General features: G+C 38.7%; 1 protein-coding gene across 6 annotated transcripts; it reads right to left on the bottom strand.

Moving 5' to 3' along the window:
• Positions 1–1,614: 1,614 nt before the first annotated feature.
• On the bottom strand, positions 1,615–19,441 carry LOC105034307 (nuclear transcription factor Y subunit A-10). Of its 6 annotated transcripts, none has more exons than XM_073251794.1 (6): positions 19,298–19,441; positions 18,093–18,478; positions 15,668–15,783; positions 15,470–15,538; positions 2,885–3,019; positions 1,615–2,524 (listed from the first exon to the last, which is right to left on the bottom strand). In XM_073251794.1, exons 2-6 carry the CDS (start codon positions 18,370–18,372, stop codon positions 2,123–2,125), a joined length of 1,002 nt encoding a protein of 333 aa, XP_073107895.1. In that variant the 5' UTR covers positions 18,373–18,478; positions 19,298–19,441; the 3' UTR covers positions 1,615–2,122. The 6 variants fall into 6 exon arrangements, with proteins under 6 accessions (XP_073107895.1, XP_073107898.1, XP_073107894.1 ...); XM_073251797.1 differs by having other exon boundaries at positions 18,093–18,363; positions 19,298–19,437; XM_073251793.1 differs by lacking the exon at positions 19,298–19,441 and adding an exon at positions 19,158–19,297.
• Positions 19,442–26,158: the final 6,717 nt, after the last annotated feature.

The raw sequence follows: 26,158 nt of genomic DNA, 5'->3' as shown, positions 1-26,158 counted from the left end.
CATCCTTTCTTTCTTTCTCTCCTCCAGCTATTCTCGTGAGATGGCAAGGACATCTCCGACTGTTCTCAAGATCCCCCCCTCCGATGAACCCCACACCCTCTCAAGACCCTCCCCAATGAGCCCCTCATCCTCGCTGGAATCTGCGTCTGATTTTTTTGCTCTTCTTTCTCACCTTCGGTTGGATCCTCACTCGTCTCCCTTTCTCCCTTTCTCCCTTCTCCCTTCCTCGGGCTTTGAGGACTTCTTCCTCATTTGGGAACTCCCTCCTTTGGTTGGGCTCCCTTTTCCCTCTCGATTGGAACTCTCTTTCCTTCCTCTTCTTTCCTCTCCTATTATGGTGCAAAGGCCCTCCCTGCTCCTCTTCGTGTGCCCGAATTGGGGTGTTCATTGTGGTGTCGCTCTTCCCCCTCCGGCTCATTGGTGTTGGCCACCCTTCTCCCTCCAATGGATGGCCAAAGCCTACTTCCAACTTCCCCCCATCTCTCTTCTCTGACTGTTCTCACGAGATAGCGACGACATTTCTGATCTGAAAGCTGGCTGTTCTCAAGACCCCCCGTTGCTCTCTTTACTGCCAAAGTTTCACGGGTCCGACCAATCTTCCTCGACAATGGGGCAATCGCCAGACCCACGCCTGACTCCTTGCTCTCCCTTCTCACATCCGATTGGGCCCCCCATTACTCTTCCTTTCCTCTGCTCCCTTTCTTCGGCCACAAGATTTGTTCTTCCTTGACTAGGATCTTCCTCCTTCGATCGGGTCCTCCTCTCACCTTTGGCTAGGATCTTCCTCCTCCGATCATTGCTCCTCCGGACAGGATCTCATGTTCCTCTGGTCGGGCCCCCCTCTGGCTTGCTAGCGTTTGGCCAGCCTTCTCCTCTGACAGATGGGCCCCCTTCTCTCCTTTCCCTCACTAACATTTTTCGATTCTCTTCTTCCCCCACTATTTTGAGGCTCTCTGTTCCCTACAGCAAGATCAGGACGCTCGTCAGTCCTACTCGATGAGCATTCCACCGAAAGCCCTCTTCCTTTCTCCTCTCTCTCTCTCCTTCCAGTCGCCAATACCTACTCTTCTCCGATTGTCTGCTTCCTCCACTGACTGCCGAATTCTTTCCTCCTCTGAGCTGTTGGTGTCGTCATAGATGAAGACGAAATGGCCATCCATAATAGCATTGGATGAAGACATCGTCAATTAGTTGTAGCCATATGTCTCCCTTCCTCTGTTGGAACGAGTTGATTCGTTATCTCCTCCAACGATTGGCATTACTTCATCCCATCAACAGCATAATAAAGATTTCTCTCTTTTAAAAATTTAAATTATAAATTTAAATTTCGATGTTTGTTTGATAGAGGTTTCTTTTTCTTTTCTGTAATGACAGATTTTTCTCTTTTTAAGATATAAATGTTAAATTTGAATTTTTGTGTTGAGGATTTGATAGGTTTCTTTTTCTATTCTATTCTGGGTTTCTTGTTTTTCTTCTATATCTTTCTTTTGTTTTTTTTTCTCTATAATAAATTTGGATGGCTCTCTCCTTCTTTTACATTAGAAAAAAAAAAAGAAAAAAGAAGTAAACGATCATCCCGCAAAGAATGCCAATGACATCTGACAACATAACTAGTTTCCACACAAATAGAGCAATACATTACCAAGTCCAGAATTCAGAACTTGCATACCAGACCTTAAGCAAACACACTCCAAAAGCACCGTTTATCCAGCCACATCATGTTTACAAACATAACCATTCCAGAGTTTTGGTTGTTATTCTCATTTCTCACCAAGCAGGGATGAAACCTGCTGAGATCATTTTTTACAGATAGGACTAATCAGCATCACAGCAGTGCCAAGACTGCCAGAGTTCCAGGAACTGCTGAGCGATGAGAAAAGACCCGAAAAGCCAAGGATGAATTGCCTTTAGAAATCAACCAAATGATGGCCGGGATGATCCCTGAACCAGAACTTGACTTCATCAAGCAGAATACCAGCGTAGCCAGCTCTTCCATTTTGGTTGAAAGCTTTGGAGGGGATTTAACATGTTGCAGCATCGCTCTCAAGCCAAGTACTTATCTTCAGCTCAGAGAAGCAAATACTACAATTTACAAACACCCCTCCCCAGCACCACACCATCATCAGACTTTAAGGAGGTCACAGCAGCCATCAGCTGCTGTGGCCCATTTCGTGTGGATCCTGGTAGGATGCTCTCCATCCATCATATTGGGCAGCGGGTGGAAAACAGATGGATGAAGATGCTCAATGAACTGGAAGTGATCATTCTCCCGAGCATACATGCTCGTAACCTCCGATCCTGATAAGCTTGAGCCGCCACTTGCTGAGTTGATATTGCCGCTATCAGACTGCAGGACTTCAGAACTTGGAGATGTGGCATGACGAGCTGCTGGCACCTCATCTCTCACTTTGGTATTGATATTACCACTTTGTCCAGTGCCTTCACTTTTCATGCTCAGAAAGCGACCACCGCAGCCCCTTGCCCGGCGCATAGCATGTTGGTGGCGTGACTCATGCAGGTATGGCTGTAGAAATGAAAACTCAAAGGAAGAATATCGCACTAGTCCAAAAAAAATGGATCGATGTTTTGACAAAAAAGTTGTGAAAATATATTCAATACTTGGATAAAAGTCTCAGTCCCTTCAACAATTAGTCATTTGGTCAAAGAGAGGACAACATGATAAAAAAAGGGCATTTTGTGAAAAAAGGCACCATAACAACATTAGAAAAATTTTGCAACACAGATTTTGGCCTACAAGATTAACTAATATATCAGACATATAACTTAAAAATAATAATAATAAATAATAAAAAACTCTACTCGAATTGAGCAAAAAAAGAGGAATGTTCTCAAACAATCTATGTATTGTAGGGTGGATGCATACCTTCCTGACTTTGATCAGTTTGTTCTCTCTCTCTGCCTTTGCACGAGCCTGTCTACGCCGTAGGATACCATGAAACTGCTTCGCATTCACATAGATCGGCCCATCAGCAGTCAATGGTAAAAGCATGCGCCCCTGCTTCATTGCAAAGAGAACACAGTCATCCACAATGATCCAACTCTTCATAATAATAAAGCATTGACAATTCGTCACCTCAAATATTAGTAAAAATGCAATTGTTAAAGATTGAAGAATGTTCATTGAGCATGTAGAATAAAAGCTGAAAGAGAGAGACCTGATCTGCACCCTACAACCTCCAAAAAAAAAGGAAAGTTCTCTTTATTACATACACTCATGCAACTTTTCATCATCATCAAAACTTTATTTTTTTCATCTTAACAATGCTATTCCATTTTAAAAGAGGCCAAGTATGTTTTAGAATAATCTGTAGTAATTTTTCTTTTTTTGTATTTATATTATTCATGACCAAGGATTACTATGCCAGTATCAAGACCTGTACTGATTGCCTGGAGGCACGGCTCAGTGCGGTATCATGCCATTCTGTGCTAGATCTGTACCACTACAACAAAGTTGGGGGAAGGCAGTAGAGAAGGGGAAGGAGAGAGGAAAAGAGAGGGAGGGATGGTCGAAGGAGGGTTGGAGGGAGGGGGAGAGAGAGAGAGAGAGAGAGAGAGAGAGAGGAAATTTTCAGGAAAAAAAAAAAAAAAAAAAAGAAGGGCCCCCTTGGGGCCCCTATTTTAAGTGAAATAGGGGAATCAAGGGCGGAGCCCTTTGGCCCTCCCTGGCCCTCCTCTAGCCATTCCGCTCCCTCTCCCTCTCTTCTTCTCTCCCCCCCTCTCTCTCCCTCTCTCACCAATTTCTTGTGTTGAGCATCGGAACCATGCCAGTCTGCCCTCAATACGGTTCAGTACCAAGGTTTTCCATACCGGTACCAGCCGGCAGTACGATATGGTTTCGTACCGCATCGAATCGAGGCGAACCGACGAAGAAACCCGGAGCCAAACTGGAAGAAGAAAAAGAGAGAAATAGAGAGAGAAAAAGAGGGAGGGGAAGGAGCCAGCGGGCCGCCAGATGGCCTCTAACTGGCCGTTGGAGGACGCAATCGACGCAGGTGGCGCTGCGGGCGTGAAACAACGGCGACGCCCCTGTTTCATGAATTTTTTTTTTTAAAATTGGGTTTTAAGTGAAGCCGGCTGATATTTTAAAAAAAAAATTCTAAAGTCGGCAACTGGGTTGCCGACTTCATGAGTTTAAAACTAAAAAAAAAAGTGAAAATAGGCCGTCGCTTATTTTGAAAAAGAAGAATAGAGCAGAGCCACTATAACTCTAGACATGTCATTGCACAACCCAAACAATAACACCTTTTTCTAAATGAAGCAATTAAATTTGTTGATGCCAAGTAATGCCTTCATCCATATCAACTGTAGAAATTCATTGCTAGCCCTGTCAATGGATTGGATTCCAACCAAATCCATTCAAAACTTGAATCCAATTACATCAGATGGGGCAACTACCTCTGTCTCGACAACTCAACAATGAACCAAACCCTGTCGTGCAATTATGCATCCATGACCTAGCATTAAATCTTAATCTAATGGTAATATGATACTACAACATGTCATAATTTTCAGTAATGGAAGGTAATTGAACCCTAGACTCTATCTGCACCAATTGCTCTGCTACTCCCTACCTTGCCTTGTTGGCATGAGTAATGATGATTAGAATGGATCAAGCTTCTATCTTCTTTGGGTTGACTGAAATTCCTTTCTTAAATATTATATGACCAAAGAAGATGACACTGTCCAATCAGAACTCACACTTACTGAGCTTGGCGAAGAGCTTCTCTTCCCTCAAGGTTTGTAACACAATCCTCAAGTGTCTCTTATATTCCTCTTTATTTTTAGAATAAACTAGAATGTCATCAATAAAAACAACAACGAATTGATCCAAGTACGACTTGAAGATCCTGTTCATCATATCCATAAAAGCAGTCGGTGCATTGGTTAGTCCAAAAGGCATTACTAAAAATTCATAATGGCCATACCTTATCTAAATGCAGTCTTAGGCACATCTTCATCTCTAATTCTTAGTTGATAATAATCTGATCGTAGATCAATTTTGGAGAAGACTTGAGCACTTTGTAGTTGATCAAATAAGTCATCTATTCAAGGAAGAGGATATTTATTCTTCATAGTTATTTTGTTCAACTCCCGATAGTCAATGCATAATCGCATGCTCCCATCCTTCTTTACAAATAACACAGGAGCTCCCCATGGTGTATTTGGCCAGACAAACTTCTTATCCAAAAGTTCTTATAGTTGAATCTTTAATTCACATAATTCCGCAGAAGCCATCCGATAAGGAGGTTTTGATATTGATCCGATCCCCGACGTGATATCAATTTTAAATTCAACCTCACAATCTGGAGACAGTCTAGATAGCTCATCTGAAAAAACATCAGAAAATTCCTTGACAATTGGAATATCATCCAACTCTATCTTCTCCTTCTGGGCATCCACTACATAGGCCAAATATGCCTCGCATCCTTTCCTTAAAGCCTTACATTCATAACTGAGATAATACTCGAAGAAAGCTTAAACTGTTTGGGTTCCGCATTATGAGCTTCGCCTTAAAAGAAGAATTATGACTCATCCAGAGTTTGAAACACCACTCTTTTTTCCAAAACAATCAATATGGGCATGGTACAAGAATAACCAGTTCATCCCAAGAATAATGTCAAAATCATGCATATTTAATTAAATCAGATCTACTGCTAATTCTTTTTTTTCCTATCTGGATTATGCAATTCTTAAAAATAATGTTAGCAATAGCAATGTTCTTAAGAGGTGTGCTAACATATAACGGCTCAATCAATTCTTCAGACATACAATTCAAAGTAGCAAACTTGAGAGATAAAAAAGTGAGAAGAACCGGAATCAAATAGCACATGAGCACCTATGGAATTGACTGGGATAGTACCTATCACTACTTGATCACTTGCGTTGGCCTCCTATTGGGTTAAAGCAAGCACTCATGCATTTCCTTTCTATTTTTGGTCAACTAATCTGATAGGTCTGGAGTCATATTTTTTCTTATTTGGGCAATCACGTGTCATGTGTCCTTTCTCGCCACATGAGAAGCATGCTCATATCTTCTTGAGACAATGTCCGTTATGATTTTTGCCACAATATGAACAGGATATAGATTCTTTCTTGTCAGAGTTATTATTTTTTCGATTTTTCTACTGATCCTTTGAATTTCCTGCTTATCTTGGCCTCTTTCTAGATCTGATCTTTTTAATTTTGATTCCACCTTCAAAGCTCGTTCCAACACGTCCTTGTAGTCAAAAATATGAGAAGACAGATGAGACCGAATTCTATATCTTAAACCTTGTTAACTCCATAAGCTGGGGGCAGAAGCGGCCTAGCTCGTTAAATTTGTTGGCATATTCCAATACTGTCATCGTCCTTTTGCTTCAAAACCAGAAACTCATCAGTATATCCATAGGCAGCTTCTATTGCAGTCCACCAGAACTCAGCATTCCCTTTCAACATAGGCATGGCTAATCTGACCTTCACATTCTCGGGATACTGTAGGGCATCGAACATCTTCTCCATCTCTCGAATCCATGTCTCTGCAACCAAAGGATCAGGTCCGCCTTCAAATAGTGGTGGGTTGAGCCTTTTGAATCTCTCATAGTATGACTCCATAGATGTAGGTCGAGCGACTTGTGTCTGCTACTGCTAGATAAGCTGGGCCACCACTTGACATACTCCAATAATGTCTACCTGAGTAGTCAGTGCATTAGGAGCCCGCTCAACCAGTTGGTTGGCAGCTCCCCACAACGTCGTTCTTGCTCGTCCTAGCAGCCATATTTGCCAAGGTTTCGTCCTCCTTGTCGCTCATCATTTCCTATCCAAAATTTAATATTATTCCATTTCTATAACAGGACAGTAGTATAATTAATAAAATTTATCCTTCTTTATTCAATTAAGTCAGAATCTAACCATACATGACCTAACTATCTACTGCTAGATTTTAAGTTCTATCCATGATAAAACATATAGCTCTGATACCATAAAATGTCACATCCCAAATCCGATACATAACATGACCATGCTATCAAGGGATACAGCCCATGATAACATGAAGCCAACATTCTTCTTAAATATAATAACAGATGCATCATAAATAAAAGTAATAATAAAGTTCAATTCAAATGCTTAATTAAACCAAAACTGATTTAGAGCATCTAAATCCAAAAGCAAATATCAACTCAAATCTCAAAATTCATAAATAAATAACTACAAGTCCATGATCATAAAATAACCTAAACTTCTACTATAAAATTTTTAAGCTTGCTATGCAAATCTTCAAGCCTGAATTTCTTTCGTCAGTCCTAACCTTATTCCTCTGTATAAAAAAAATAAAAAGAATATGAGCTACACTAGCCCAGTAAGTAGAACCTACGCTTTCTTATCGAATCCAGCATAAATTTTTTATAATAATATAATATTTAAAAAATAACAGATAATATAAAATAAAATATTTCATAGAACATAAAATAAAACAAGTCATAAACCAATCATACATGCATAAATTATGTATATTTCATAATCATGAATCATAAATCATTCTTGTCATGTATTCGTATCATGCTTCAAAACATTGCTCACAGACATTCGTGCTAAAATCACTATTATATCCATGACAGGGCCACGTTTCTTAATCGATAGAGTTCTTATTTCGTATGCCAACTTTATACCCGTTGGCAGAGCCATATTTCATGCGGATGCTAGCTCTGAATGTTGACCTTCCCATAGAGATTCGTTCATAGCTATCTAAGAATCTTTGAAATCTTTATTTTTTTTCTTAAAACATACATATATATAAATAAAAAAAAATCATAAAATTCATGCTTCATAACTATGCTATTTTCATAAAACATATTCATGAAATCAATGTTCATAATAAAACATGCTTTTTCATATCACATATGCTGATCCTTATTTTATAAAAAATATGATTTCATCAGCAACAAATTATTTGCAAAGAAAATATGATAACCTAAAAATAAATGAGCATAAGATCCACTTACTTCAATCGTTCTAAATCTTTAGTCTTCCTTAAATGAATCAGATAATCTTATTTAAAATATTAAATCATGATCAATTTTCATTCCATATATTCAATAAAATTAAATAATAAAAGAAAGTGATTGACTGGATGACCAATTCGATAGACCACTCGGGCACTAAATCAATTCAGGATCATCACACTGAGGTTAACATGGATCCCTAAAAGAGGAAAAAATAGCTCAATACAAGATCTATAGGTCTTTCTTAGAGAAAAAATAGGAGAAAAATTCTAGAGAAGGAAAGAGAATGTTAGAGGGACTTTAAGAGGCTTTTCTCTCTCTTCTTCTTTCTTTTTCTTTTCTTCTCTCTTTTTCCTTTCTTGGCTGATCAAAGGAGGAAGGCCCGGTGGTTTGGTGGTTCACAGTCGGATGACCGACAGTGGGTGGCAAACAACTGGCCGACAGCGGCGGAGTAAGGAACGGTCGGTGGTAGGCAGCCGGCCAACAAAAGAAAACCATAAAATTTTGGAAAAACAGGGAACCACCCCTTTCTTTGAATTTTCTCCGATCATTGACCGATCACCAAAGGCCATGACCTTCGGGGAAGGCAGGCAGGAAGGTGGGGGTCCAGACCTAGGTGTGAGGCGTTGCAAACAATGGCACCGGTGGCCGAAAAAGGGAGAACAAAGTTCAGTCAAATAGGAAAAAAATAGGGTTCTTGCTTTTTGTGGGTTTTTCGGTAAATCCGACGACCGGCAGGGGTGCACGACACCGTGGAAAGGAGGGGAAGGAAGAGAGGGAGGGCCGAGGCTTATCTCCGACTCCAGTGAGATCTCCGACGAGGATTTGAAGCAAACACGATGAGAGCGTCTGCGGCTTCAATGGAAGAATCCAAGAAGAAAAAATCGATGCTCATCGTGGCCGACCATGGAGGGAAGAGGGGTTTTATAGGGCTCTTCCTAGGATCCTCGTTGGCCCTAGGAGACCCCATCCTAATCGGGCACAGAAAAGAAGACTCCCAATAGGAGTCTTCGTTACACTCTTTTTTTTTCATGTGGGCTTGAGGGGCCGATTCATGGTGAGCTAGTCTATTTGGACCGGATATTACATACAATATTATGCTTGATCCGAGTAAATAATGGCAACGAAATGGTTGTACACCAGATCAAGAATTTGCATGGTGCTTTTAATGTTTCTTGGAGTTTATTCAATCTAGAGTATCAAACTTATGGTCACAGATGCCATTAAAACATAAGCTGCAAAGGACTGTAAGAATCTAGTATTGGAATTCAGATGCATCAATAAATTATGCTATGCAAATAAGACGAAGGCAACAGATCAAAGACATCATAAGACAAATCATAAATCAGTAGTAAGCTTCTGAAGTTGGTTCAGTCCAACTTAACAATTGATAATGAATCATAAAGAAATCAAATGATTTTGACAATATTTCTAACATGAGTGTCGTTTAGTTTACTTTGACATCCATGCTAACAATCAAGGCCAGAATGGATCAACAAGGTCTTGCTCCTCTAGAGCAGCAATAGCAACACATTTCCCCTCCTTTTCTCCAACCACATGCCAGCTTCTCCTTTGTATTGATAAGGTCTTGCTCTAAGGCTGCAAAACAACTCTTATCCCCTTTGTCTCTCCAAATGCATGCCCCATTCTCCTCCTTTGTCTGTTCCAAATCCATGGTCGTCCACCTCTCCTTCATCTCTCCCAAATCCAAGGCCCCTTCCCCTCGGTCCCTCCTCCCTTCTCTTTTATTCCTTCATTTTGTACACTCCTCATTTAGGTTTGGGAACTAGACCCCACTTATGAACATCTTGGGGTGGTTCTTTATTAACGATTCCGGTAGGCTAAAGTCAAGATGCTCCAGACCATTCTCCTTCCTCTATCTATTCCTCCAAGCATGGGAAGTGAACCCTAACTCATTCTATATGATTCTGACCCTAAACCTCTGTTAAGGAGTTGCACAGCAGTCTTAGGTCAATGGAAAGGAAGGGGAGAGGGATTTAGCAAGAAGGGGAATGCATGTGTCCATGAGAGAGAGAGAGAGAGAGAGAGAGAGCAAACTGGATCATTAGATCAGACTTTTGGTGCCTAGCAACATTAGACAGTTGATTTTTGACTAATTGCTCAAGTAAATAAATCAAATTGGGCCAAGTGTCTAGATTAATTGATCAAACTTGGATTAACTTTAAACAAATCATGACATAATGCCCATATTAAAAATATTTGAGAATAAGATTTTCAGAACCAGTACCAGAGGCCATATCGGCCAGCCGGCGATATGGTATGGCATGGTACGGTTCCATACCGAACCGATGCGAACCGACAAAGGCAAGGGACCCGAACTAGGAGAAGAAAGAGAGAGAGAGAGAGAGAAAAAGAGGAAGAGAAAAGAGTCGGTGGGGCCGTCAGACAGTGCAGTCCATGCGTGTGGCGCCGCGAGCATGAAACAAGGACATCATCCCTATTTCATTGATTTTTTTTTAAAATAAAAACTTAAGTGAAGCCAGCAAATGGTTTGCCGATTTCACTGTTTACTAGTTTTTTTAAAAAATTCAAAAAAATGAAGCCTGCAATCCGGGTGCCGACTTCATTGATTTTAATTTTTTTTGAAAAATATTTTAAACAGTGAAGCCGGCAATGACCTCATTGATTTTAATTTTTTTTTGAAAAATATTTTAAACACTGAAGTCGGCAAATGGTTTGCCAGCTTCACTGTTGATCTTCGTTTTTAAAAAAGGGCCATGCATGAACAGGGGCAACAGTCCCTGTTCCACGACGCAATGCCGCCCGCACCGCTTCCGTCGCCCGCTGGCCACGACGGCATCTCCACCATCCCATCCTCCCATCTTCGGTGATCTCTCTTTTTCGCTCGTTTCAAAGCCCTATCGGATGACGATCAAGCTGTAGATGCTCCTGCGGTCCTCCGACCATCACAGCAGGCCACCGTCGGCCTCCAATGGCTCCCGCCTCCCTCCCTCTCCTCTCTCTTTCTCACTTTCCCTCTTTTCCTCCCTCCGGTATACCGATTGAACCGGCCAAATCGTACCAATTTTCCGCCGATCCGATACGATATGGGGTGTACCGGCTGGTTCAACACGATACAGAAAATCCTATTTAAGAAGCTATCATTCACCAAAAGAATATATGAAAATATTTTTTAATGAAGATGAAAAGACTTGCTTGAATTAGTTATATATTGACGAAAACACTTTTGATAGCAAGATTAATCATGCAACTAATTCTAGACACTCCACATTAGAGAAGTAAATGACCTAAGCAGCTTGCAAGTTGCTCGAGCTTGACTTGGATCCATGCTCAACTCAACTCAACTCGACTATTACTAAGCTTGAGTAGCAAAATACTCAGCTCAAAGGCTCACAAGCCTAATCAAGTATATTTATTTATAATAATACTATATTTTATTTATGATATATATTATTAATTTAATATTTTAAAATATAATATTTATATTTTAAATTTGGCCTAACTCCTAACTTTTATCTACATTTTTTTTATTAAAACCAAGGCATAAATTTGAGCTTGAAGTCGAGCTCGAGTATGGATCGATTGATATTCAAGTTGAGTCGAGTTGATCTCGAGTATTATTTTTTTTAATCGAGTTCGAGTTCAAGCTTAAAATTAAGGCTTGAACAATCTCCAGGTTGAGTTTTGAGCCCAAGTATTTTGAATCGAGTTGACCTTGAGCATTTAGCTAGTCGGCTCGACTTGACTGCACCCTTAATCCACACCTTTGATACTTAATCACGTCGAATTTATAGTTGGTACTAAAAGATTGGATCTAAATCATATTATTTCAAGCAACTTGACTCAAAATAATCTATCCTGCATTAGCAACTAGAATCCATCATGTAGTACTCTTAAAATCAAATGATACAAGTGGTCTTTCCTTTGATTGATCACCTCAAGTGGGTGATTTCTTAGTGATTTTAGTGATTTTTGCATACCAAGCAAAGTAAAAAAAAGGAGAGATTTTAATAGTCACGCTAAGCAATAATGAAGTCTTTTGACCAAGAGAAGTTTTCATTCCATTGTTTAGCGGTGAACAGTATGTAATTAAACTAGTAAAAGAAAGTTGCCACTAAAAGCTTGCAAAATTTGTTAATATCAAAAATTTTATAGTGATTAATACCTCGCATTCTATATTTAATCGGTACAGAAACCTAGTTAGCCATAGTTTTGAAAATCGAACCAAACCACCCAGTTCAGGCCGTACCAAATCGGACTGACGCAGAACCAGGTCAGTTGGCCTTGGTTTTCGACACCCGACAAGAAAAAAATTAGGAACTGCCTGGTTCGGCCCTGAACTGGATAGTTTCAGATTGAACTAAGCAGTACGCTACTTTACCGAGCCGAGCCGCCCGATTCAGCGGCATTTTTAAGCCCCCGAGACAGGAAGTCATTTCTCAATCCCTCTCTCTTTCTCACTCCCTAACACTGAAAGCGATAGGAAGACTCCAGAAATATGTGAATTAAAGTCTTAAAAATATATTTCTCCTTCCTATCTCTCTTTCCTCTCTTCTTCTCCTATTTTTTTTTGAAACATTCGTGAAAAATGAAAAAACAAAGAAAAACTATATCAATTTTTTTTTATATGATTTTAATATATGTTATAGATCTATGGATGATCTACACAATGACACTAAAATCATTAATTTTCGATATGCATCCATCCTTGTAGCCTAGGCAGCTAGAGCAAGACATGACGAAAGGGCAGGCAGCTGCAATGCACAGAGAGAAAAAATAAGACAATTGCAATCCTAGTAGAGAGAGAGCATTCGGTTCACTCAGATTCAGATATCAGGCAGAGTAGTGATGATAATTCTTCAGCTACTCATGGATCTAGTGATCATGGAGGGACCGAAGGACAAGAGATGCAGCCGATTGGTGATCTTCAATTCACCGATGAGTCTCAGTTTACGCACACCATGCAGAATAGGAACCACAATGCACGAGCTGGTAGAACTCGCGGTGATACGATTTCATACAAACGACGGACTTCACGAGGTCATTTAGGATATGATGCAGCTACATATAACCTTGCACGTAGAGTAGGATCCATAGATGTATCAGATTCATTCTCATATTATAGATCCTCTTACCTGCAGCCACAGACAGCCCATGATCTTGATGGATATGGGTATGGTGTATCAGAAACATCGTCTTCTAGTAGCTACTATCTTATGCAGTCCATAGTGTCTTACAGATCGGAATTTACTATTGGTATATTTCGATGGATCCCTTCACAACCAGGCTATCAGTCCGATGATACCTCTCAAGAGTCAGGATCTCAATGAGATCGAGAATGAGTTATGATCCAACGCACCTACCTTATAGAATAAACACAGAAAATGATAATGCTGTGGCTAGAGGGATGAACTGATGTCCCTCCTGACTATATAAATGATCCTACTATTTATGAACATCGACGGTCGATCAGATTCTGATGATCGATATGTATTAAGTATTTTCAAATTTTTTTTTAGGATTCAATGATATCTAGTCAATGTATTAATTATTTAGAATGCTAAATAACATAATGTCATATTTAGATTCGTGTCACGCATTAAAGATGTATCGAAATGATGCAAACATTAATGAATGCTACTAAATATCAATTTGGACTTTAAAACATTCAATAATCCATAAAACTTTGATTGGACACCCCTCCCCCCTAAAAAAAAAAAAAAAAAAAATTTGACCCGCATGCCAGCTATATCGTATGTCGATACCATACCGAACCGACCGATGACCGATACGGTCACCGATACTAGTTTTCAAAACCTTGCAGTCAACTATGTATCTTCTGGCCTCTTGCTAAAGAAACAAACTTATTTACCATCTGCATCATGGATCAAACAATCTGACCTCTCAATGCATCACTATTTACTTAGAAAAATCATAAAAACATTGCGAATTGAGAACTAGAACTATTAAAATATTTACCTTAATGAATAAGATGTTATCCTTTGTCTCTTTTATCCATTTAAATTTGCCTTCACCTTATAATTTGTGGAACAAAGTAATGTGTGTCTACAAAGCAGAAGGTAGACAATCCAAAAAGATCAAAAGGGGCCCAATGCTAGAACTGTTCGGCTCAATATAATCTAAAATTTCCATTTGTTATTGATTGCATGCCAAGTAACACCTCTTCTAGGTTGGCAACACCTAAGAGGCCAATTTCTCAAATTGAAGCCATACCACAGCTATCTAGTTTGTCCTTTCTGGTATCAGAAGTAGTTGGATGGCAACTAATAGGGACCATACTGAGAAGTTGGAGATAAACATGCAGGATAAAACTACAATTCTGAATTACTCGTCTGACACTGTAGTCTGATTACAAAATCATTGGATTCTGGTTTCAGTTGTGATGGATGAGTTACAAGGAAAGCACACCAATTCAAAGGTCAAAACTGAAGGCGGAAGCAAGGGCAACATGACTGACTATCTAATAGCGCACTTAAAGGAACTTTGATCTCCGGAAAGGGACAATATGATGCCTGGATAAGAAAACAAAGAATAGCAGGAAAACAATAGTCACTGAATAAATGGACAAGTTGCCATCCTGTTTTTAAAATGATAAAGATAATTCTCTGCACTGCACTGACTGTTGTATACACAATTACTCTCATATTTTAAATGGCCTACCTCTTAATCCCTACTGTGATCTATAATTATCTGATTACCCAAACAATCTATTTACTTAAATTATATGATTAAACCCTGCAGCCACTATCATATTCAGAATCCTTATCTACATTTTAAAAAAACCCTGCTAGCACCTATAACATACTGACCAATCAAACAAAGCACATCCATATTCAGAACTATATAGCTGGACAAGACTTTCTGTAACAAAATGAATAACTTAAGTATATTACACTCAGGGCAATAGTAACCATGCAAGCTGATTAGATAAGTAAAATATTATCAGATTTTGTATCATCACATGTACCAATAACCAGATGCAAACAGATGAAATAACAGTGATATCTATAATTATGACAATGAAATGTAACAACAGCCAGTCAACCTGCCAGCCATAAAGATACAGGAAAGTAATTAATAAAGAGACTACTGTGGCTCACATCATATGCAAAGACCAAGAAAACAAGACTAAATAGTTTCACTCAAAATGCAACAAGAGCTAGACATCTTGTCAACGTGTTCAAGTTCAACACCAATGCAAAAGAAGCAAAGTAGCAAACTACTTTCTGGGTCAATTGCAAATTCATTAATTATAGAACTCAAAATTGTAATTCAGAACTCTTCAAGTTCTACCTACTATATATTAACATATTAGATCCAAAAGGCATGTTTTTTACAGAAATTACTGTGGGTAGCTTGCCAAAACATCAATAGAAGCAACTCCATTAATAATACTTTCGCTTGAAATCCTATGGAATTTTCATTTAAGAGATTATCAATCATTGAAAAAGAAAGGAGAAACCAACCATTGCTTGAGCTCCATAAGGTGCATAGAGGCTATAGCTCTGACCAACATAAGAATAATTGGAACAAACCTACAATGTCATTTTCAGCAATCCACAAAACATCAATGACAATAACACATGATGAATCATTAACTAAATTCTTTTAGAAAAAGTTATATGTGTTCAAGTAACCATAGCATAGAAAATGAAAAAGCCTACCACAGATTGACCAACTCCCAGTTCAAAATGACCTTGATGTTCAGGCAAACATGACTGTAAAGAGATGATTCCAGAATGTTGCTGAGCCTTCTGCTCTTTTCCAGAGTCCTTGAAGTCTGAATCAAAAATATTTTAGATGTTCAAAATTCAAACTATATAATATTTAGCATTTAGCCAGCTGTAGACAGAAGACTCCAGAAATAAACATGTTCAAAAGCTATGCAACTTTATATTTATAAGTTACTTGTTGAATGGTGGCTATTTTTACATGTATTTGCCCATATCCCATGTTTTTTTTGTTCTTATCAAAGCCTTTATGAAGAGTGCTAGTCCATCTCGTTGCCCAAATTCAGAATCCAAAAAGTCAACATCTTTGAAATAGTGCCTACCACCTAATCTATATTTTAGCAAATGAAATCACCTAATTAATTTCAAATTAGCAGGTTAGAGCTTTAATTGTGAACATCTGTTATCAATAGCTATGGATGGGAAAAAAAAACTGTGGTGATAGATGTCAAATTAATCAACAGAAATCAAATCTAATGATATAACAGATGCCAAAGATATCGAGGACATCGTGAATGCCTATAGGGTATATGAATAGAGGCTCCAGGGAGATTGCCATAGTCCTTGCCTTGTGGAATGATGATAATATCGGTGTTAAAAATTGCAACCATGATCAAGAGTGACTCACAAGTGAAATAGAAAGGAAAATTATGTACTGAATTTTGGATCCAACTACTGTAGGATATAAACAAACAGTTTGGAGAGCATGAGTAGGAATTTAAGAAATTGAGATGACCTTCTGGAGCTTATGAGGTGATGTTGAGCTTTCAACATTATTCTAATATATGAAAGCAGTTAAGAAAGTGATACATAATGGTGTGCGAGGCTTCATGCATTTAGTTAGTGATCACACTATATATGGTCACTTTTCTAAGAAAATACCTTGTTTGCAGGTAGGGTAACTGTCAATTTCATCAAGCTATATTCTCTACAAAAATCTAAGTAGACAAAATAATTTCACATGATCAGTTACAATCATTCAACTATCAGAAGGTAAACATTAATCTACCATGAAGCCTTCTATGTTATTTAACAAACGTATCTTCTAAGAAGTCTTTCAATCATTTAAGTTCATTCTAACTGAGTTCTTCATACCTTTTCAGATTTTCCTGGGATTTAATTTGTTTCCCTAATTGCTAGGCATTCAGGTCATTGATGAAACAATACTAAGGCAGCTTGAGTTAATTTATTTTTTTTTCAAAACACCACAAGAACTAACTATTATCATGGTATAAGCATAATCTATCCTCCATCCGGGAATCCATTCATGAAACCCCCCACCTACCTATCGTTACTACAAACGCTATAATGCCTACCAGCTAATGCTACAAAAACACTTCTTTAGCTATTTTCTTAAAAATAAAGATTTGAATACTTAATATATAGAATCACCAGGTCGTATTTCAATTGCTTTGGGTTGATTTACTATTGATTTTTCTTTTTTAGTGTGTCAATCCTTTTTACTCAAAGCTACATGCTCTACCAAGGCAAGCTTTCTGAATTATTGCAAACAGCTAAGTTTTACAGTTTATGAGGTTTGCTTTTACCTAGTTCACATCAACCGGTAGTGATAAGAGAATTTACTAGGTCTTGCTAATTCACACCTTCTTAAACTTGCAACCACCTCCCATTTGTAAAATTCTGTTATTTTTCACTATGTAACAATATGAAGTAGTAATGAGTTCATCCTATGTAGTCATCAGTTGATTATTTATCCTTCATCCTAAGATCCACCTTTGCCTTTTCTGCTGGGCTTTTTATCTCTACTTGCTTCAAGAACTGAACCTTTTCTTTTAAGAAAAAGAACTGGACTTCAAGGTTCTCTTTTCTTTATCATCTAACAAATGATGGAGAGGTGTCTATTGAGTGAGAGGGAGGGGAGAAATAACTACAAGAGGAATAAATACAAAGGGATCTAAGGAGGTGGAATCGCATTGTCAATACAAGAGCTAGTCCTTATATATACCATTTCCTAGTAAGCCTTGCGGTTAAACTTGTAGCCGCTGAATGTGAGTTAAAAAGTCTTATCTCAGTGAAAAGTAAATCGACCACTTCATAAAAGTTGCTGAGTATTTTCCTCCTTTTCTCTACTTTTTTCATAAAGGAAATTATACCTCCCAACATTGTGAAACATAACACCGACAAGTTCCGTACTTGAAACCCCAAGAAAGAATCATGAATAATAACCAATACCATGATGGACAGTTGTTTTATTCCAGGACCACAGGATAATAATAATGGTCTATGTTGGGACTTGTTACAAAATGGCCAGTGGAACAGAAGAAGCATAAAAGGTTCTTGCTTCATTTTCGAAGTGGCACAAGACAGTGACTAGCATTAGAGGTGAAGGAAATATTACCTGGAAATAGCAAGAATTTAGTCATACCATCTCCCCCTTTCTCGGGGACAGCCGGCCCTGGCCCTGGGTTTACAGCATGATGCATTTGTCGGGGAGCAGCTGGTAAGTGGCCCTCTCCATGAGGATGTTCCTCGGTGAAAGACTTCAGTTGGCCAAAAGGTTCCCCATAGAGTGGTTGAGACCCAATCCACCAAGGCATCAGAGTAGCCTGGGATGGCTGACTGACATAATTCTCGCCAAGTCCTCCATGATTTTTGAAGGCAATTGCAGTCTGCATCATGGTCAATCACACCACACCTAAAAAGATCAGATCAAAAGCTAATCCTCTTGCCCCAACCAAGGTCTAACTCCAAAGGTATTTCATGCCCAACGGCCTCAACACTCACCTGCAACCGAAATCTTTACATTTTTTTAACTGCATCCACAGCGAACAAAAGGAAAAACATGGTATCCTAGATGATGACTGACGACAAAGATGATCTCATGGGCATATACTCAAAAAAACCCCGTCTAAAATTGATGCCCCAAATCTAAACCCCCATGCAAAGATGGGAAATTTTGAAAGTTCACATAAAATCCTGAATGAATGAACTGAAACACCGAGATCAAATTAAGTAAATGGAAAAGCAGGAGCAAGACCAAGGAAGATACAGCAGCGCAAACATCTAAAAGACAGAGAGATTAAAACCAAGCAGCCATCTTTCTCAAGAAACGAGCAATCATTCCCCTCAAAACTCGATTTTTCTTTGAAAGAAACCTTTTTTCAACCGGAGATTGGGATCCATACATCAAAATTCAACACACTCAAGTATCAAGTTCCACAAAAAAAAAAAAAAACAAAAAAAAATCAAAAACCAATAAGAAATACGAAGAGTCACAAGAAGTCAAAGTAAAATCTCAATAAAACCAATACACGAGAAAGTATGTTCCCTTCTCAAATGAGGGAAGGAACAAAAACTTGCTTCGTAAAGCACTGAGTACAGAGAGAGAGAGAGAGAGAGAACAAGGATTGAACCCGATAGAGGGTAAAAAAAAAAAAGCAAAGAGAAGAGAGACATAACTCACATTCTACCCGCAGAGAGGTACCTCGCGAACTCCGGACCCATAGAGAGAAGGAGAGAGAGAGACCTTGTCGGACTAGAAGAGAGAGAAAGCGAGGGTGGGAGGAGGGGAGTGAGGCGTGAGAGGTGTGGGTATATGCGTACCGAGCTGAGAGAGGAGAAGGCAGCCAATGCGGAGAGGTTTTCATGCCCTAAAGCCTGTGAAATTTCCTAATGCCTCTTAACATGCCATGGCCTATCCACCTCTCATTTCTTTGCTTTGTTTTTTAAACAACTTTCCCCTTCTTTGTGGGACAAATAATTTAATGGGCAAACAAGTTGGGACTAGTTTATTAGGGCTTGATTGATCCAGCAAGGTAAATGGCCAAACAAGGCAAACCCATGACTCACAACTGGTTCAATTACAAGGTTGTGGACTTCCCCTTCCCCACAGTGCAAAGTTCCATGATGCTATCTATGCCTTTGTCTTATTTGAATTTCTTTTTTTTTATTGTTGTTTATGAAAGAGATGGTGAATCTACTACGTGCCAAAGAAAGGAGACACATTAACCAATTGCGTGGGTTCAATAAATGTGGATCTAATGTGGTGAATCTACTTGTTTGCCCATCAAATCTTGTCCCAACTATCTGGCATTAGCCGTCCCTGAATGCCCCCAAAATAAAAAACTAGAAAGATACAAATCCATTCCTTGACTCCATTATTTCATTTCCTTAAATAATTATGGTAATTATAATAAAGGAGATAATTTTCCTTGCTTCTTTTATTAGCAGCATATCTTGGACCTTCCATCATTTCATAAGATTTATCATGATTTTATTGATATAATGGAAACATACAATTGAAACTAACTTACTACCTCTGGTATTACATAAAATAATTAAAAAGCTCGTCTTGCTTCCATATTTTATTGATAGTTTGTGAAGTGGATACGACGTATTTTTAGTTAGAATTCATTATTTGTCCGATGTTCATGAACATTGATATATGGAGGGGGGTGTAGGGGTACAATGTATTTCCACGATCCATCTAAGCTGACATTTCAAAAAGCATTATATTCGATTGTTGTCTGATTTATGCTAATTAGGGAACTCCCAGAATCCATGTAATAATTTTTCGTGAGCAAATAAGAAAAAGATAATGACGTACCTCTCTAATAAGATAGAAATAATGAGTGTATTCATCATATAAGATAAGACTAATATCTTGATTCTCCTTCAAACTTACGGTACCTCTGCCCTCACCTATAAATAGAGAGTCAAAGGGACCCTCAAGATATACACTTACTTCTCTTCCAATACTCACTCTTTTTCTATTCTAAAATTTTCTGACTTGAGCATCGAGGATTTCGTTGGAGCCAACTCCGATTAAAAACTTATTTTGCAGATCAAGCCGTTGCCGCCAGCACCAACCACATCTCTTCTGTGATCGATCCGGCCTAGGCTAGAAGACCAGTGATAACATGCTAGTATTAGAGAAGGGCCAAGCTGATTTATTAGAAGGAGCAAACAACCAGATATCATGGCTTTATGTAAAGAAACCTCATCGCATCATTCAAACGCCATTGCCTCGAGGCCAATAGAGATGCAATACCCGATCACGAGGTCCCTACCAACACCCAATGCCAATTCAACAACCAGAAGCACCACCTCCACCCTCACAACCCATCATGGTGGTGACTCTCAACTAATTTGACTAGCTCGTTCAGTAGGTGCAAACCTCACTACAATAGTTCAAGCAATACAGTAGGCTAATGCAACGCCTGAGGAGGTGCCTTGGCCAAGACCACCTCACTTTAGATACTGATGGAAATAAAGGGGCAGTTGCCCAAAGCAAGGAAGGCTAGGTTTTAAAATTTTCATTCAAAAATCTGGGACACCAAAACCTAATGCTAGAAATCCTTGACTATAGCAATTAAAGTATAATTAAAATAAACTTGGATAAGAAGAATACCTGTAATGCTTATCCCAATTCCAGCAGAGTTTTCATCAAATGCCCAAGTGTTTGCCTCCAACGGTGATCCACAAAAAATTAATTAAAAGCAACCTTCTTCTTAAACCTTGCTTCAAAAGTTTTAGTCTTAGAACTCGACTATTCTTTACTGATCAGGCTTCTCTAAGAACCTAATCACCCTCACTCTCAGTTCTCTGGACTTCTAAAGTTCCTTCTTTAAGATCTTTTCCACCCTTGTCTAGATCTGATTAGGTTTTGTCTTAAATGCCAAAGCTTTATCCTAAAACTAAGATGGGTTGTAAGAAAGAAAGAGAAGCAGGAAGACGAAATTGGAAAGTAGATTAACATGTTCGAAACACCCAATGCGCACACCTATATATAGGTGTTAGGGGGATGCCTAAAGAAAGACATGCTCCATTCCAAATGCCTTATCTGATCTGCATATCAAGGATTTAAGAGTCTTCTGACAGGACTCTTCTGCCTTGATATGTCGATTTGATTTCTCACCCGCACGCTCATCCAGAAGGGATGTTTCTAGCATCCATTTGACCAATGATTTATCTAAAAAAATTCCAAATAAATATCTATATAAAAGTAGATCAAATGAGGAATGTTATTGATAGGTGGCATTCCAAATAAATCAAAATGTGAATGGTAGAAGAATATCTTAACACGAGGAGATGCGTGAGTCACCTCGCATGCTACCGCATGACTTCACTTCTTTCCAATTTTCTCCACTATATAAATTCTAAAAAATCATATCTCATACTTTGAGATGTGTGTCAAAGGATGAAGGATGATGTGGGCTACCACACGTATCTTAAAACTAAGGTAGAAGGATCCTTCCTTCTGCTTACACCAATACGTGCGTGACACTCCTTTTGTGTACCAAGAGTCCAACCAAGTTTGGACTCTTGATTTTAATGCCCCACAAGGCAGTGTGGCTCTTTCCAAAGTAGCCATACCTAATCCAAATCCAAATTAGCTATGACTCAATTTGATTTGATCAGAAAGTAAGATTAGAATCGAATCTAAATCCAATTCAAGGAGCTAGGGTTTTCACACGTACTAGTATGCTTACCAAAAATTCTGATTGGATCAAAAATTTAATCAACCTTATAAAAAAGATCATTGGTTAGTTTTTTATGTGTATGATCTATTGGGTTTCACATCTAGCCAGCAGTAGGTCTAATATAAGTTGATCTAATTTGATTAGACTCTTAGTCGATTAAGATCCAAAATGAGCTAACCGAGTTCAGTAATTAGAACTTTTCTAGTTGACGATCGAATTAAATTCTTTAATTCGATCAAATCTATAAGCCAAAATTAATGTCTAGTAATGTATCATGACTATCCAAAAAATATAAAATTTGATAGAAAAATCAAATATATCTTTCAATTATAAGTTACTATGTAATTTAATCCTTCGATCATCCCTACATCCCAAATATGTTCATGAGTATGAAATTTTGTCAAACTCAAACACATATTCATATTGATTCTCTATCAATCAGTGATGACTCCAATGATGAAGTATTAAAATTTTTTAATCTCTATTCTATTTTAGTTAAAAATTTTTTTAAGTCATCTAGTGATGAAAATTCACAGGATGTCATCTCCTCTTACAAGGAGTGATCGATTCCATATTGATCAACTCACAACCTTCGTACACACTCCACCATATCCAAAATATTCTGTATATATCTTAATGCCATGCTAGGTATGAACAAAATATAGATTCATATACACAAGATTCTATGGTGATCTCAGATCTAAGAATCACTTACACAACTCTCACTTAAAGAAATATCTTTAACATGCAAGTAAGACTTTCATAAGATGTTCTCTATCGACGAGTTAATTTTATAAACTCATTTCCTAATGAGCACCCACATCTTGTATTAATGTCTCCATATAAGTGACTAGTAAGATCAGCCACCCTCTTTGTCGAGCATATATAGGATATGCCAGTCTATCTAAAATATTGATCTCCAACTCAATACTTTCACAATCAGAAATATTTAAGATTAGAGTTTTAAATTTTAAGTCTCATAGGCATGACTCATTTATGCTCTTAAAAATATTTCCTAATCTTTGAGATTCATCATAATCTTAAACATAGTAAGATACAGCTAAAATAATGAATCAATGTCTCATTTTATTATCATATGAAAAATATTATTATATGAGTTGAAAGTTTATAAAAAAAATCTCATTGCATCATATATGTGATTGGCTTGTAGGACACTCTTCTTTCACACTCAGTGCCAGTTCAACAACCATAAGCACCACCTCCACCCTGACAATCCATCATGGTGGTGACCCCCACTAATTTGACCTGCTCGTTCAGTAGGTGCAAAACCTCGCTACAACAGTTCAACCAATACAGCAGGCTAATGCAACGCCTAAGGAGGTGCCTTGGTCAACATCATCTCACCTTAGATACTAATGGAAATAAAGGGGCAGTTGCCAAAAGCAAGGAGATACGGGCTTCGCTGACCCAATATGACCTAAATAGATAGTGGCTATATCATCGGACTATAACCACGACACCAAAGAATGTATCCAACTACAAGATAAGATTGAAGAGTTCATCTAGTGTGGGTGACTAGATAGATACCTAAGGTATCGTAGGAGCATTGTGAAGCTCTGCCTGAATTACCTCATCTACCTAAACCACCTCAATAAGAAGAATCTATGAAAAACCTACCGACTGCTGGGGTGATAAACACCATCACTAGGGGTGATGACATATCGAAAAGCTCGATAATGCCAACCAAGAGGACAGGATTTGAGAGCGAGAGACTTCATAACTCAAAGTTCCATAGTGAGAGACTCACAAGCCCTCATCCATCATTCTATTTTCTTTTCTTTTTGTAGGTCCACAAGTCTATGAGCATCTGAGGTTGAGCTCAAGGTGAAACCCAAGTCCGAAAATAAGATGAAGACCAAAACAAGGCCAAAGTAAAGCCCAAGCCTGACGTCGAGATGACCCCAAGCCAAGATGAGCCCAAGACTGAGGTTGAGGTGAAGACTTAGTTCAAGATCATAAGAAAGTCGATCTAAGAAGGTTAAGATAGAAAGCTGATTTGATAAGGCCAACCTGACAAAACTAGCCTAAGAAGGCTGAGGTGGAAAGTTGACTTGAGAAAACCAACTGAGGAAGCTGACTTGACAAAGCTAGCATGAGAAGGTTGAGGTGGAAAGCCAACCTGAGAGATTTGACCTGAAAAAGCTGATCTGAAGAGGCCGACCTGATAAAGCCATCTTGAGAAGGTCAAGACGGGAGGCCGACCTTGCAATAGGATGCAGTCAAGCTAGTAAGGAGATGTGATCGATGTCAATAGAACGCCGGTATTCAACGATGACTTGGCCAAAGATCTCGACCAGTCAAAGAGTGAGGGATAACCCCATAAGATCTTATGGATAGCCTCTCATCCTTAAGATGAGCTGAGCTAGAAATCTTGACTATTCTAGAAGCGAGGGATAACCTTATAAGAGGACTCTTAGAAGCCCCAAAATCTTTCTACAATGACCTAGGTCGAAGATCTCAAATGATCAAGAAGTGAAAGATAATCTCATAGGACCTCGATAGCCCTCCAACTCAAAGATGGGTTGATTTGAAAATCTTAGCCACTCGAGAAGCGAGGGGTAAATCCATAAAAGAACCCTTGAAAGTCCCAAGATCTTATCCATGATGACTTAAACCAAAGACCTCGGGCAACCAAGAAGTGAGGAGTCACCCTATAAGAGGACCCTGAGATAGCCCCATATCCTTGAGATGAGTTGAGCTAAAAATCTTGGTTGTTTAAGAAGCAAGGGATAATTCCATAAGAAGATCCTCAAAAGCTCCAAAATCTTATCCACGATAATCTAGGCCGAAAATCTTGAATGATCAAAAAGTGAAGGGTTACCCCATAAGAGGACCTTCAGATAGTCTCTTATTCCCAAGACAAGCTGAACTAAAAACTTTAGCCATTTGAGAACTGAGGGATAATCATATAAGAGGACCCTCAGAATCTCCAAAACCTTATCCATGATGACATGGGTTGAAGATCTTTAACGACCAAAAAGCGAAGGATAACTCTATATATAAGAGGACCCTTAAATAGCCCTTCGTCCCAAAAATGAGCTAGGCTGAAAATCTTGACTGCTTGATAAGTGAGAGATAACCTCATAAGAGAATCCTCGAAAGTCTCAAAATCTTATCTGCAATGATTCTAGTTGAAGATCCTAGATGACCTAGAAGTAAAGGGGAACTCCATAGGAAGACCTTCGGATAGCCCCTCATCCCTAAGACGAACTAAAAACATTAATCATTCAAGAAGTGAGGACTAACCCCTTAAGAGGACCCTCAGAAGCTCCAAACATCGGCAAAGCCAACTCAATCCATAAGTCTAAGTCGAGCCAAGTGAAACACTTAGTCACCCAATGAATGAGAATAAACCATAGAATGGGAATCTTGGAAGTCCTGAGCCCTCATCGAAAATTATTTACTGCCTCAAAGCTAACAACCGAGAAACAGTAAAGATAAAAATGAAAGGAATTAAGCCCTGTATTTATAAATACCTTGGATGACTCTGATGAGGTATTGATTTGGCTAGCCCCTTTGGATGGCCAACATCTAGCATTTTTTAGTTGGCCAAACCTCCCACAGATGACCAATCATGAAGTGTGATGCTTGGTATGGAGCAATTAGAGTATGACATGTGTCCCTGGTAAAATCTGATCTACTCTCTTTATTTGACCAAGCTGCAGTTTGAATTCGAGAGTAGGGAGACATATAATATGGAGAGAAAAATCTTACCTTGGTAAAGGCCGATGTGCTAGGTGTTGGGAAATGTGTCCCAAAAAGCCAATCGTCAAGCTGTTGACGGTTGAGCAACCAAGTATTATAATTGATTTGTTAATAAATAAAATATATTTGGCATCTTCATCATAAGCTTTCATCTTCTAATGAACTCCGTTGTTATGATGAAGTCCTTAGGACTATTTAGGTTCGATAAAGAGAGGATTTATCGATTAGTCCTTAAAACTGTTCACGACCAAATGAT

The sequence above is a fragment of the Elaeis guineensis genome, chromosome 2, assembly GCF_000442705.2.
Source record: "Elaeis guineensis isolate ETL-2024a chromosome 2, EG11, whole genome shotgun sequence".
NCBI lineage: Eukaryota > Viridiplantae > Streptophyta > Magnoliopsida > Arecales > Arecaceae > Elaeis > Elaeis guineensis.
This window is presented reverse-complemented; position numbering and strand designations above follow the sequence as displayed.

Coding starts and splice junctions, on each gene's coding strand:
- LOC105034307 (XM_073251794.1), bottom strand. CDS start 18,372: ATGATGCAGACTGCAATTGCCTTCAAAAATCATGGAGGACTTGGCGAG. Junction 15,539..15,667: donor TGGGAGTTGGTCAATCTGTG/GTAGGCTTTTTC, acceptor ATGACATTGTAG/GTTTGTTCCAATTATTCTTA. Junction 2,525..2,884: donor AACTGATCAAAGTCAGGAAG/GTATGCATCCAC, acceptor TCATTTCTACAG/CCATACCTGCATGAGTCACG.